At 39.1% G+C, this 14,471-nt stretch overlaps 1 protein-coding gene and 1 long non-coding RNA gene across 6 annotated transcripts in view; one reads left to right on the top strand and one right to left on the bottom strand.

Annotated features, from left to right (window-relative positions):
- LOC129734666 (uncharacterized) overlaps positions 1-7,310 on the top strand; it is a 34,296-nt gene extending 26,986 nt beyond the window's left edge. Inside the window, exon 3 of the long non-coding RNA XR_008730152.1 lies at positions 5,165-7,310. This is a non-coding gene — a long non-coding RNA (uncharacterized LOC129734666). The remainder of the gene's footprint in view (positions 1-5,164) is intronic.
- The window catches only part of GRAMD2B (GRAM domain containing 2B), a 43,440-nt gene that overhangs the window by 17,507 nt on the left and 11,462 nt on the right, over positions 1-14,471 (bottom strand). For 2 of the 5 annotated variants that reach the window (XM_005432745.3, XM_055698357.1), the window contains exon 2: positions 665-787. In XM_005432745.3, the coding sequence (XP_005432802.1) occupies positions 665-787 (123 nt within the window). Of the gene's footprint in view, positions 1-664; positions 788-12,124; positions 12,902-13,995; positions 14,025-14,471 lie in introns of those variants that run through there. The other 3 variants (XM_055698359.1, XM_055698360.1, XM_055698358.1) reach the window with 3 other exon arrangements.

The raw sequence follows: 14,471 nt of genomic DNA on the forward strand, positions 1-14,471 counted from the left end.
AAGTAAGACTGGAAGGAGAGTTTGGGGTAAAAAAAAAAAAAAGTAATCATGTATTTCTTCAAATACCTCCCCGTTGTAGATGTTTCAGGAAATTAAGTGATGTCTTTTAAATATCTGCCTCGTGACCAAAACCACAGTGTCAGGTTGACTGCTGACTTCTGTTCACAAAGTGGAACAGATGCAAAATTTCAAGTGGGATTTTAGTATTATTTTGTTTTCTTGTAGAAGAGTTTCAAAGGCATTCCAGTTTCCAACAAAGGAAGAATGACTATATTCACAGAGACTTTACAATAATCTGATGCCATATACAGCACAGAGTCCAAAATTAACACATGTAACAGTTTTACCGTGGACAATCAATATTGCAGCATGAAAGAGTTCTGGCTACAGCCCAGTACTCAAACTGTGAAAAGGTCATAACTAGCAGTGGCACCAAGCAGTGCAAAGCATTTTTTCCTAAAACAGGGAGTCTAAGCCAGCCCAAAATCTAAATTCCCACTAGTCTGACTGGTTGTGGTGGTTAACAGAAATCCCTGGAAAGTGGCTCTGATACCTGTTTACTTGCATAGTTTCTTGCCAGTAGTTTCCCGAGTAGCTTCTTGATTGGATTGTAACCATTCTGATTATTTGACTAGAACAACACTCACAGCATTTCTCACATTACCTAGCACCATCAACTTTTTTCCGGTCATCAAAATATTCCATTTCAGTGGTAGGGGTCTGCAGCAACACAGTAGGTGATTTTCCTGCCTTTCTTTTTTCATCTGTTCCATTTTCTCCATCTGAACTGCAGAGGAAAAAAAAAATAGAAATATGTATTGCAGGATTTATACTGATATCAAATGCCACTGCAACACATTGACAATACAGCACATATTAAAGAACAAAATTACATATTTTATGTTAAGGTCCTGAAAAGTTTTCAGTTACTGACTTGATGGTATCATACATCTGAACAGTATTCTGAGTTCTGATACTGGAATTTCAGCAATGAAGAGAGGAAAATTGAAATACTGCCATGGATATTTCAGTGCTCATAGAATTTGTAGCTCAAGCTTCCGTTCCAAAAAGAACGTCTCATTCAGGAAAACTGCATTCCATGTTCAGTACTCAGACTTAACGACGAATGAAAATTAATCTGATCGGCAAGCTGGGAGAAAAACATCCTGCTTGACAGTACCTAGTGCTTAGCAGATTATTTGTGACTCAGGGTTGCAAGAGGAAGCTGGGTCCTATTTTACCTCTCATTTATCTATTCTATGAGAGTCTACTTGCAGGATTTTCACAATAAAGGGTCCTCTCAAAGTATCAAAAGCACTGGTTTTATTTTACAAAAGCAGCAGTGCCATCACAGTGCATTGCCTTTTCACAGCACGTGCCACTGCCTCAGAAAAGTATGTCAAGGAACTAGAGTCTGAGGGCTAGGAGATGTGCCATCAGAGCCTTTCATGGCCTTCTCTTCTCATCATTTTCTAATAAAATGTTAACTCAGAAAATTTAGAGGAAAAAGCTGTCATTAATAGCAGAGTCTGAAGAATGACAACACCTTAAAATAAGACATGACAAATACATATACACACCCTCCTTTGGAAGACTAAAGCTTCAGAAAGACTACAGGATACTCTTAGCATTAAAAATAAAGCCAAACAATTTTGCCAGTTAATGTCTGGCCTGAATGACCTTATTTATAGAAGCTTTCCATTATAATGTTTAATTCTCAAATTTTATGGCAACAACACAGCCACTGCCATTATGTGATGGTGTTTTTACAATAAACATTTTCTTTTCCTACTAAGACAAGAGTTTTGCTGACAGAGGTTCCCAGACTAGTTTAGGTCTCTCTTCTTTTAAGAAGGGCATAAAAAAATCCATTGCTTTGATTACACTTTAGTGAGTAAAATCAGAAGACCAACCTCACAACATCTTAATTGCGATCTAATGAGGCGGTATCCTACCCCCCAGTTAAACTAGAGCTTATCTCACAGGACAAAAGCCATGGAGTTTTGCCTTACTGGTGCTAGGCATCTTATGTTTACATAGAGCAACTATTCCCCTACCTCATCCTTCCTCAACCCTTAGCACTCCCCAACACAGGGGCACTGAATTGATACTTCTGAAGTCACGTGCTGTGTATAATTTAAAGGGTTACAGCACTAATAAAGTCAGTAAGGAAAAAACCCAATGGTTTCCCCACTGCTTCACTCTTGGAGGAGCCCTGACTGACCACAAGGCACCAGCGGTTATTTTCAGCCAACACAAACTATGCCCGAAAAACCCAAATAAGCAGTTTTAATCTGTTTAAGCAGAGAGACACAAGGTGCTTCTCGGAAGCATAGGGGAGCTTGTATTCCAAAAATCTGCAAATCCTGCAAATGTCTTAGTCACAGCCTTGACATAACACAGCAGTACTTTAAGATGTAGTTGCTTGAGTCTGGAGCCTGACTGGTGTCCATCTTCACCTTGGGCAGCCTGCTATTCTTACACAGCAACATTACAGACTGATCAAAGCAGCCTGTACCACACCCAGACCTCCATACTACAAGTTTGTTCCAAAAATACCTGTAACCCAGGTTTTAGTGTTCATTTACACCTGCCAGTTTGGTTAGATGTTTTGTTGCTCTTAAATGCTTTATTTACTTACCACTCATATTCCCTTTTCCTTCACCCATAGATTAATCCCAACTTCACGGTTAAACCTATGAGTCTCTCCTACCCTGTCTTCCCTATCAACCACTACTATTCTTGAACTGCTACTGTCTCAACTGATTCCCTCTAGCTGCTTTCAAATGGCAGAGAGCTAGGGCATCTCAGCATGCTAATCCTGCTGACTGGTGTGTGTGGAAATGCTAAACTATCTCGTGCCAGTCTGGTCACCTCTACAGGATCATCTTCTGCAGCTGCGAACAGGAAGCATGTACCCAAACACTGTGAGAGTTTCCCCCAAAACCGTTTCAGGCATGAGGAGAGTAATGTGGCTTGTGTAACACATGCCACTGACAGTAGCGATTTTGAGTGTATTCCTACTAGCTGATAAAGTTTTGCTATGCCTATCCTTCACACTTCATTATGTGCCCCCTTCACATAATGAAAAACTACATAAGGACTTGTCTTTACTGTTCTGATAACTATTGCTCCACACAGCAGCTAAGTTCCTAGTAGGTTTCTTTATCAGAATAATCTTACCTGTCCTTCTGGAGAAGAAAAGATCACAGGTATGACCTAAAACCAGTACAATACCATTCACCAAGTCACAAGCAAATTAAAGTACTCCTTGCCATTTTCATGCATGAGGCAGGATTCATAAATGCTTTTTAAAGAGAGGACAAAAGTCAGCAATCCATGAAGAAAAATCAGATCAAGTGCACTTAAGAAACAAAGTGATGCTAACTACAACATTGAGCAGGAGTTGTACATATGCGACTGTATTTGCAAATATTAGGGCAAAGCATGTAAACTGTGTGACTTATCAGGAGTTTGATATGAAAATAAGTATTTTTCAAATTGAACATATATTGTGTATTTGGTACTACTAACAAGCCTATTTAAAATAACAGCTAAAAGAGAAGTTGCCTCTAGTTTCTAAATAAAAAACTTCTATCATAAGGAGTATTTTCAAAGCCAAGGCTTACACTTGGTACAAGATCATATCTTGTATCTAAGCAAGTTAAATTAAACATTAGTTGCAAGCACTCTAATTAAAATTCTTGCAAGAGATGTTTCTTTTCCTTTTATAAAAATACAATAACCAAACTGAGTAATTTAAGATTAAATCACAGAAAAGGGAAAATGCTATTAGATAGATTAACCAATGCAGTGGACTAAGTTTCATTCTAATGAAGTGTTCAGAAGTTCATTATTCATCAATGTATTTTAAAAGTCAGAAGAACTTCATCTCTTCCAATCTGAATGGTTTCTGTGAACCAACAACTTTCCAATAGACAGATGTGTCAAGTTCCTTATACTGCAGAAAGTTTCTGAACTTCAAAAGGTTTTCATATTTCATGCTAATCTTATCTAGGATCTGAAAAACAGACTGTGAAAATTATGTGGTGTCACATTAATGGGGAGTTTTCAAAAGGAAAAAAAATGAAGACAGTAATTAATCTAAAATACAACTTTTTTACTATTCCTCTCAAAACTAGTTGAATAAGCAGCATTGAACAGAAATGTGACACACAGGTATTAATAAGCCACAGTTTGGAAAGTGAGCCTTGGAGAACAACCATTGTCCTTGACAACCCCAATATGGTCTTACCAGACATGAACACTTCTCAGGCAACCATAAGAGAAATTAAAAACTCTAGAACTGTACAGTGGTTACTGTGTTTCATTCCCCACAACCACGCAAACCTTTCTACAAAGCTTCCTCAGATCCATCCCAAAGAACACCCATGCTACTTGGTCTGCCTGATAATAGGTCTAAAAAGTTCAGAAGCCACAATAAGCTGGGACAAACTAGTCCTCCAGTCCACAAACTGCACATCAGTTACTCAGGAGGAAGGCAGCATCTTGAGTAACCAGTGATGTTAGCTACAACTTCAATTGCTTGCAAAACAGCAGCCAAACCAGTATTTCTCTAGGGTTTAACTGAGTCAGCATTGGTGCAACATTCCTTCTGTGGATGGAGCAGACATAGTGGATCACCATGTTACCTTAGAAGCCCTGCTATCCTGCTTTGTTTCTTTTATACAGAAAGGATTAATTTTGCAACAGCAGTTCAACTGCTGTATTATTGCAATTTATCAGCCAAAAGACTGTGGAGTAATTTCTCCCCTGCCATCCTTTGGTGAAAGTTTATTACATAATGATTGATTACTGCTTATGAAAACACCTTTGATCATGTACTTGGTTAGGAATTGTTTAACTTGGACAGCGAGCTTAAGTTGCTCAAGGACAACTATATATCACATTCAACAAATCCAACAGATGGTGCTTGTCCTGAGCCCCCTGAACAGGCAGGAAGTGAGCAGGATCATCTGGACAATAAATATTGCGTGCAGCTGTGCCGTGACAGTAACTTGACCACACTTGGACATCTGGCCAAGATCCCTGACATGTGTGGACCCTACAGATCATGACACAGAGTATGCCTGCACTTGGCGCAAACTTAAAAGCTTGCATACACTAGGTATGTAAGCTGGTTTTTTTTTTGCTGCATATAAAGGTGGGCAAGCTCCGTGACTGGGCCAGAAGACTCACCTACAGATGGACACACCATGCAGGAACTTCCCAGTTACTGACAGACTCCTCACACCGGCTGCAACAGGGTTTCCCAGCTAAAGTGTGGGCCTGGATGATGTTATTAAGGTAATCGGTGGTATAACCTTTGCTTTGCAGTAATGATTTGATGCATCGCTCCTATTGCTTTTTTATCGTACTGTGTATATTAATTAGTACTGTTTCCTTTTATCATAATACACACTGTTGTCCTTTATTGTACTGTAACAAACTACATTTATTTTTATATTTGATTTGGAGTCCACTTTTGCTTGAAGTCCAATCAGTCAGCAAAACAGGTCCACAATCATGCTTGGTACAATGTATATGTGGAAATATCCATCACAAATACAGTGATACTCTGTATCTTTTGGTTCTGTTGAGTAGCTGTTGGATTTAGTGGGCAGCTGTTAGCAGACCAAAAGGATTTGACAAAGGAATCAAAGATGTGCAAAAGGCCCAAATACTAAGATATAGTGTTATTTAAGCTGTTCTTACTGCCTGACATTAATCTATTCAGATAAAGGAACTTGTTATTCTTTCAGAAACTAAAAGCCAAAGGAAGAGACTCAAAACATTCCAGGATCCCAGATCAAGATGACAGACTTTGGCAGGCTTAAAAGCAAATGAGATGGAACAAGATGAAGGGATCTATCTAGGCAGCATCCAGGAGACAAACGGGCAACATACCTCAAGCAGAGATGACTGCAAGGGGATAAGATGAAATGTGCTAATGCTTTGAAAGGACACCCTACCAAGCATGCTGCAGGTCAGAGGCCTCCTCCCTCAGCACAGACTATATCCTTGACCTACCACACCCTGAAGGAACAACCGTCTCAACCTCCCTTTGCTAGGCCTAAAGTCTTAAGTCCTTTCAGAAGGTATGCCCCATCATTCCATGAAACATATTTTCTGTGCCACACTGGTCTGAACAAACCTTTTTTGGATGCGTAATCTGAATCTGGAGTGCTTTATCTGATGAGTTTTCTTTCACACCTTACACAGTTGAATTATTTCACCCCTGGACAGAAGAAAACACCTTTTCCATGGTAAACTCTCCAGCTGTCCTCTTCATAGCAGATTACAGTGGTGTCCATACTGAACAAACTAACAAGTGCTCAAGTTGAGGATTTAGATGTTGTATGTTTCTACAAAGTCTGGTTACTCAGAAGCAAAATGCCTCCAGTAGCTCTACAGACATGATCCAGTGTTATGTGGCACAAGGCACTGATCATGAGAGAAAACAGATCTCCTAAAAAACCCACGCCTCAGAGTATTGTTACAATTCAGCCTGCTTCTAAGACCAAGTATCACTTTTTCTGTGCAAACAGAAAGCCAAACTTTGAAAATAATCAAGAATCCAAAACTATCAAAACAAGCAGAAAATGAGCCAGAGCTACCTTGATCACAAAGGAGCAGAGAACTGCTTAACAGCTGCTATAATGGATGTTAAGGATAGCCATAATCTATGTATTGGTATTTGTGTAATTCCGTATACTTAGTACACAGCCTGTAATCACAAAGGAGCAAAGAGCTGCTTAACAGCTGCTATAATGGATGTTAAGGATAGCCATAATCTATGTATTGGTATTTGTATAATTCCTTATACTTAGTACACAGCCTGCACTTAAGGCTGAAAAGTGAAGGAAGCTAAGCAACCAATTCTGAAGTTTGGCATTTCTTACGTATGTTGTATGACAGATATACAACCATCAAATGTAATTATACTGAATATGGAGAGCAGCAAAGCATTAATGAAGGAGCAGAGATGTGAAACCCTGCGTGAGGGAAAGGGTCAGTTTGTTAACATGAATAGGTATGAGCCAGACTGAGATTTAACTGCCCGAGGTTGTTCAAGGAGTAGGCTAATTCTCTTCTCATGAATTCAGTCAAACATGGCATAATGGAGGCAAAGTTAGATAGCTGTACATTAACTGAATATCAAACGCATATGGATGGGCACACATACATATATGCTACATATTTCTTTGTGCATTTCTAGGATGAAACAGGTCAGGCACAGGTGGAATCTTGATATCAGCTAGTACTGAAAGAGGAACTAACCAAGATTTTTTCTAATTGTGAATCTTACTTAATATTTCTGAAATTAAATACCTTGTTATATTTCCTGCATTCTGTTTCACAACTGTGTCTTGGAACACACTCACCTGTGAGCAGTCTCATATGTTTGTGTTGCTGTATCTTTATTAAAGGGATGAATGACATTTTTGAGTTAATACTGAACAGAAACCTCCAATGCTGTTAAGAGGAAGTAAAGTTTTCTTCCCCTCAACTGAATAGACATTTCACATAATAACCAGATCAAGTTTCACACTACCTTACCACTTGGACATCAGGAAGATCACTGTGACACCACAGACGTCATTAGCAAGTATGTAAATTCTCTGCTCTAAATACCATCTATTATTAACTGGCTGTATTCCCTGTCTAATCAAAACCAGACTACTATCAAGTTCCATAGAAAAAAAACAAAACAACCCACAGAAGAATTCCCTGTGCTCCGAAACATGAGACACTATAACAAGATATTTTATTAAGTTAACACTAGAACAGGAATATAAGCCATTAGCTCTCTCGTCTTTTCAAGAGTTTCCGTTTCAGATATCCACTTCAAAAAGCAAAAGCCCTCTCATATGTATCTTCACTCAACTCCACAAGATTCCCAGCATGCGGTTTTCATGGGAGTCTTGGCAGGGTGACCAAAAATTATCTGAACATAGGCATGGACAAATCTAGCACAACACAACTCTTCTCAACAAATAAACTTCTGAAAAAAATGGGAAGCAAAAGACGCTAGGGGAGACACTCATTCACATCTACTTTGGGCTGGAGCAAGTGTTCTTTTAATTCCCCAACTTGCTGGCAGCTTTTAGCAGGAAAGATTTTGCTGTCTCCTAGTGCTAGCCTACCTTTATCTTCTAACCCAGAACACGACAAAAAATAGGATCATAAATCCTACTGAAAAGGAAGCGCGTAGTGTTTTATCAGATTATATTTTTATCTTTAGCCTCCAGCGGTAACAGCAGAAAGGGAAAAGAAAGAAGAATTCCTGAACCTATGACTTGTTCAGGGTGCAGAAGAGAGGGCAAAGGCATGTAAGTCTCAGGTCTACCAACTGTTCTATACCACATTCAATAAGAAAGATAAAATGCTGCGTTTATACATAATCCGTGTCTTCAGTATGACTTCATGGGCATCTATCAGTTAGATCTGCTCTGAAACTCAAGCAGAAACAATACAAATCTCTCTTGAACACCACAAGCATCTTTACAATGATCACCTGATCACCAGAGGTCTGATCACCAGAGCATGAGCATAATGTAAAGGTTTGGTCTCACTACCTGAGCCTGGATCTCTGAGTTTTAGATGAGGAACTCCACAGCAACATGCCTCCATATGATACAAGACTTGGCTGCCAGTTTTCCAGCATTAATTGTGTTTTCAAAAAAAGCCTAAGTAGCTACATCAGACTGAATTAGGATTACAAAAAACCCAAAAACAAAACCAAAAAAACCCCAAGCAGACAACAGCAATTACATTAACAACTGCTATTAAGAATGCAGAACAGTTTAAGATGATAGCAGAGGTTTAGGAGCAATCTTGCTAACACCTTTATTCCTTTCTCGGCTGCTTAAGAAAAACAAAGTTAAAAAATGAAGCTGCCATGAATCACTTGACCAGATGCTTCTGTTTTATGGCACTTTTAGAAGTAATGACTTAATATGCTGCACATGAAGTGTTTTAATCAATGTACACGGGAAAAAATAAGTTTGGTTCTTCAGACAGGTTATATACAAAAGGAAGGAGGGTTGGATTTGATCATGCAGCAGTTCCTTTAAGAACTGGCATTGACAATAGATAACCCACAATCATTAATGGGATTTCTCTGTTTAAAAGGCAACAGTGATGGAACAGAAAAAATTAGGTAGGTATTTCAAGAGATACCCAAACACAACATTTTTTTGTACATTCCCCAGCAAAAATAGTGCATAACAAGTCCTAATGCAAAACACCGAGATGAAGGTGAACATATAATTGTGCCTATCTACCCTGTTTCATCCCACCTTCCATCAGGGATGGCAGTGGATCACAGTGAAATCACTGTTGGAGGCTCACTGTTCACCAGTGCAAGGGTCTGGCAGTGTTGAATTTCCCATAATTATCTGTGCAACCTACAACTTTTCTGACAGACCTGCCTATGCGTTCATGGAAAAGACCAGAACAATGTTGATAATCTAATACAAAAGCTATTACTTCACAGTAGGAAATACTACCTTCCAACAATTGGTCTAACTGACACTAACCCCAACAGTGCCTTTGACAGTGCCACTGTACATAAGGAACTATTTTCCTTCCAAAGTCTTGCACAAAGATACTCTTATTAGCATCAGATGTGACATGTGGTGACCAGATCCCTGCTAGGGCCAGCCTAACTTTCTATCTTCTGCGTCACCAGAACACTGAGTCTGAATGCTCTGTAAGCCTCCCTCTTCAGTATGAGCCTTTCCACTGGCCACACAGCGTCCTTCACGGCAACACCGACTCTCTCCTATGCTGGCCATAGCATATTTACATGTACTGCAAAACTTCACAAAACCAAATGAGCATATATATATTGTGTTATTTAGTGGACTTTCCTAATACAACATTCCTTCTTGTCCAGAAAAAGGCTAAACAAACCTAAATGCCTCTTCTTGAACTAGTGCAGCATAAATGGTAGCTACAAAATTACCATCAAGTAATGGTGGTGTCTCTTTCATAAACAGCCTAAACTAAGATTCCCATAAGGCTAAACCACTGAGGCACATACAGGAATGGATCTTTGCAGAAGACATGCTCAGATATGGTTGCTTTTTTGGGGGATGTCAGGAACTGTTCCAGTTATTCTGTCAGTAACTATAAGGCTTCCCCCATTTATCTACTGGGGAAGAAGGCTTCAGTCTGCCCCTACATCCCTGGCACTGCAAAGTTTCTCTGCTGCCTCTCTGCAATCTGCATGTTACTTCCTGCCATTCTTTCTGGAAGCTTAACCTCTCTCATCTTAGTGTTCTATTTTTCAAGGATGGAGGCAGAAGCTGCTTAGTACCAGGCAGAAGTCTAGTTAAAGGAAGTGAATACTTCAGTACAGCACTGAGGCTCAGTTAGCAGGGAATTAAGAAGAGGTAACTGTGTTCTCCTTGTACATACGCCTACAATCCCTGGTTCTCCCTTTTATTCAGGCGTCCTGCCTCCCAGTACTTAATTCCATTGCTGTAACATAATCACCCCAGCATGAGATAGCATGTTATGCCATTTTTCAAAGAGAGAAGGGCCCTATACACTGGGCTGGCAGCGAGCAGTTGCCCATGTCCTTCTGCAATCTCCCACTGACCCCTGCATTATCTAGAAGGAAAAATGGATGTTTTAAATATTTGTTTACAGCTTCTTGGCAAGAAAACATAATCCCTCTGTAATTTTGTGTAGCTTAGAAATCTTCTAGATAAAGGAAAAGTGGATAAATGGGGAAAACCAACTTGTCCTACCATATTCCTGTTATCTGCAGACAAATTATTTGTTCTGTGATGACAACATTTGAAGAGACTTTTGCTGATCAGCCTAGCTGAATTCAGACAGCTACCTATGAATTTTGGTTAAAATAAGTACTACAAAAGAGGTTTGTAAAGATTGTTAGACCAAACATAAGATCTTCTGGTATAACAGTAACGGAAGTCTAAAACATTAACTGGAAAGGATATATATGGCCTTGGCAACAGCCAACTACAGAGCATGAGGATCATGAGTTCCAGCAGTGGCATCATTAGATAGGCACATCATTTCTAACCATATGACCGCAACATTTATGGAGATGGTGGCCAGATCACAATACTCTGATACTATGTTTATACATCACCTGTCAAATACCAGCAACAAATCCTGCTGCCCAAAGCTTATCTGTAGTATTATGTTGCCTAACAAGCATTTCTCACAGACTGCATATAACCAGTAAAGGCAGCATAACTGCTTTTAAAAAAAACCATCAGGACTATTTCAGGTTAGCCAGTGAGGCACCGTGGTACAATGAAAAGGCTGTTCAGATTCATAGTATGCATTTACACATAGCACAGTTACTTTTAAAAAGCTGCTTTTATAACTTAAGCTTGTATATACAGTGAACAAAGTAAGAATGACAGGAAAATAGGAAAAAATAGGAGCAATTAGAGAACATCATCATGAACAAATGGAGGTCATCCAGACTGGAAATCTCTTTTCTGTCACACTTCAAATTTAAATGTTTCACTTTGCAAGCCTATCCTTCTTTTCAGATCATGCATTACAACTTTTGCTACAAAACCAGGGAAGAACTACCACGGAATAATTTAAAAATATAATACTGTGTTTTAATATCTCCATCCACTGAAAGCACAAAATATGAATAACGTAGACACATACATATGCTCTTTTCCCTTCACAAAAAAGCAGTAGAAGTTTGGCATCTGGAAAGAAGTTAACTTGGATCAAAGCTGAAATAAAAATTTAAATCAGTAATAAATAACCTCCTCTTTATTATCTTCATTTTGTATTTCCCTTGAGTAAGAGAGTTTAAGAAAAAGTTATTATGTTGTGACTATGCACAGGTCAGTTGATTAATTGTGTTTTAACTTATCAGCTGATAAACAGTTATTAGGAAACATCTGTTATGGCAGCATAACACATCAGACAAACAAACTATAAAGATCACATTATCTCTTTTTCCAGAAGTGTGTAATTTGCCTGTAAGCATTTTCCACTGCTTTCAGCAGCATATCTTCCCCAGTATCTGCAATATATTTTTTTATCAAAAAACTACCAACAACAAAACCCAAAACCAAACCCCTCACCCCAAAACAAAACCTAAAACTTTCCATACCTTTCAGAGCCTTAGGTCGCAGCTTTCTCATTTCTTTAAGTTCCACTCCGTAACTGGACATTATCTTACGCTCAAAGAAGGAGGCAGAACGTACCACTTAATGTTAGCAGTATATAAGCATACCGTAACTTAGCACATTGACCTAATACAGATAGATTTAATTGCAGTAGGCCAAATACTATCTGTGGAAACCAGAAAATGCTATATTGACTTCAACAGAGGCAGGTATGTGTGAAAGCAGAAGCATGCTGACACGGAACATGAACTGCTCATTACTAAACCTCTGCCATTCCTCCTAAATGTACCTCTGTTTTCAGTTCCACCAGCTGTCCCTGTAGTGGGGCTGACAGCTTCTGAGGCACGTCTAGTGCCACCATAAATATCACACACCCCACTTTCAAGTCAGAAAAAATATCCTCTAAATACAATGTAAGGGTTAATTCCTTTTTGGTCCAAGGCCACATCAGGATGTAATGATCAAGGAACACCACTTGGAAGGTTTTTTTCTGTCCAGGAACTTTTGATTTGCTTAGGAGAAACTCCATGTAATGACAGACTTTTGGTACATCACTCTTTTGGGTCCACATAGGAACAGCACCCATCTTCCACGCAGTGTTATCTCTGTACATCTGTACAGGGGATGTACAATCCAGACAGATGTACTGCAAACTTTGCAAAGATATAACTATTACTAAACATGCCAGAGAAGCCCATTTTCTAAATTAGTATGCATATACTTAACTCATTCTGTATCAAGTTTCTGAATCACTGACATATAACGTTCCCAGATGTAATCTTGAAATAATTAAGAAAAAGCAAACCCCAAAACCCCCTCCAAAACCAAAAAAAACCCAACCCCAAGCCAAAATGTCTACAGCTTCCATCCTTCAGAAGCACCTATCCCCCAGGGACACCTTTATGGGAGCAGCAGAAGCATATCGGTATCAAGCTATAAAGTCCATCTCGGAAACTGAAAAACATTTTAAGCATACCTCCAGGAAGTAGAGGTTATAGTGCACATATAAATCTCTCTCCTCTGAGCTTTGGAAAACACTTGAGAACTCCCTGAGCCTCTATAACTCTGCTAGGATTTTTTTTCAAATAGAGGTCAGCATGAACTCTGTTGGTTGCATATTGCTCCCTGGAAGTACATGAAATGAACAAAACTCTACCACAACCACACATGCTTATTTATGAAATTTTCTAAAAAAAAAATAATCTTCAGCAATCCAGTTTTTAGTGAGTTCACTCCTAACTGAATAAAAACAAAGATTCTGGTTTTGTTCTTCAGCTGAAGAATTCTCCCTATAGCTTCGTGTTAGTCAAATCAAAGTTACTTGGTTTCTGAGGTAAACTCACAGTCAAATGAACACGACTTTCTCTGATGGATCCAGCTACCAGTTAAATGGAATTGGCAAATAAATTCAAACTTTGTTTGCAAACAGCAAATGCTTAAACAATTCTCTAGTTTAAGACAAAGCATTTCAACTTTTTTGCCTACTCCAGCCTTTTCACTCTTGTGCTGCCCAGGCTAGTATTGCTGAACACTGTAGCCTGCAGCCTAACAGATCGCCTAGGTTTTCACTGTATGACACACTACTTTCTACTGAACAGCAAAAATTGATAGCTAAAAAAAAAAAAAAAAAAGAGTCATAGCAAGCCTGACTTCTCCATCTATTACACTTGCTAGGACTAACCTCACTTCTAACTATAACTGATTCAGCACTGAAAAATTAAAACACCTGGGGACAAAACAGAGGGTCAGTTAGTTGGTGCATATGCAATGTCTCCGACATCAAGCTTTCTATACATTGGCTTGGACTCCTAGTCCTGTTCTAAAGAGAAAAAGATCAGATAGAGATCTTGCATACCTGAAGAACTTCATTAGGTTCACCAGCAAAATTCTACATGGGGGATCGGGACCCAGGGCTTGAAGTCAGAAGGCTCTAGAGAAGGTCGGGGAATTATGTCTCATTTGCAATGTGAAGTCACTGATGCAACTACACTGTATAGGATAAAGGACACTCAGAAGACATTTTGATTCCCAGTGCTCTCTAACTAGCAAGTTATTTCTGGCAACAGATTTCACTGCAATACATACTTTGGGAATACACCTGCTCAGAGACCAGAGATACAACAGTTGGGGGAAAAAAAAAAATAAAGACACAAAGACCTTGGAGTTTCTTTCCAAAGAAAAAGCCAGTTGCTGGTAACTTGTCCTCCTTTCTGCTGGAAGCCATTTAAGATTAAAGACGAGATTAAAGATTAAGTTTCAGATCTTTCTGAAGAAAAGTTCTATGAGCAGGGGAATCATGCCAGATTAGGGGAAAGTAACTTTTTCTTTCTT

This window comes from Falco cherrug, chromosome Z (assembly GCF_023634085.1).
Source record: "Falco cherrug isolate bFalChe1 chromosome Z, bFalChe1.pri, whole genome shotgun sequence".
In the NCBI taxonomy this organism is placed as follows: Eukaryota; Metazoa; Chordata; class Aves; order Falconiformes; family Falconidae; genus Falco; species Falco cherrug.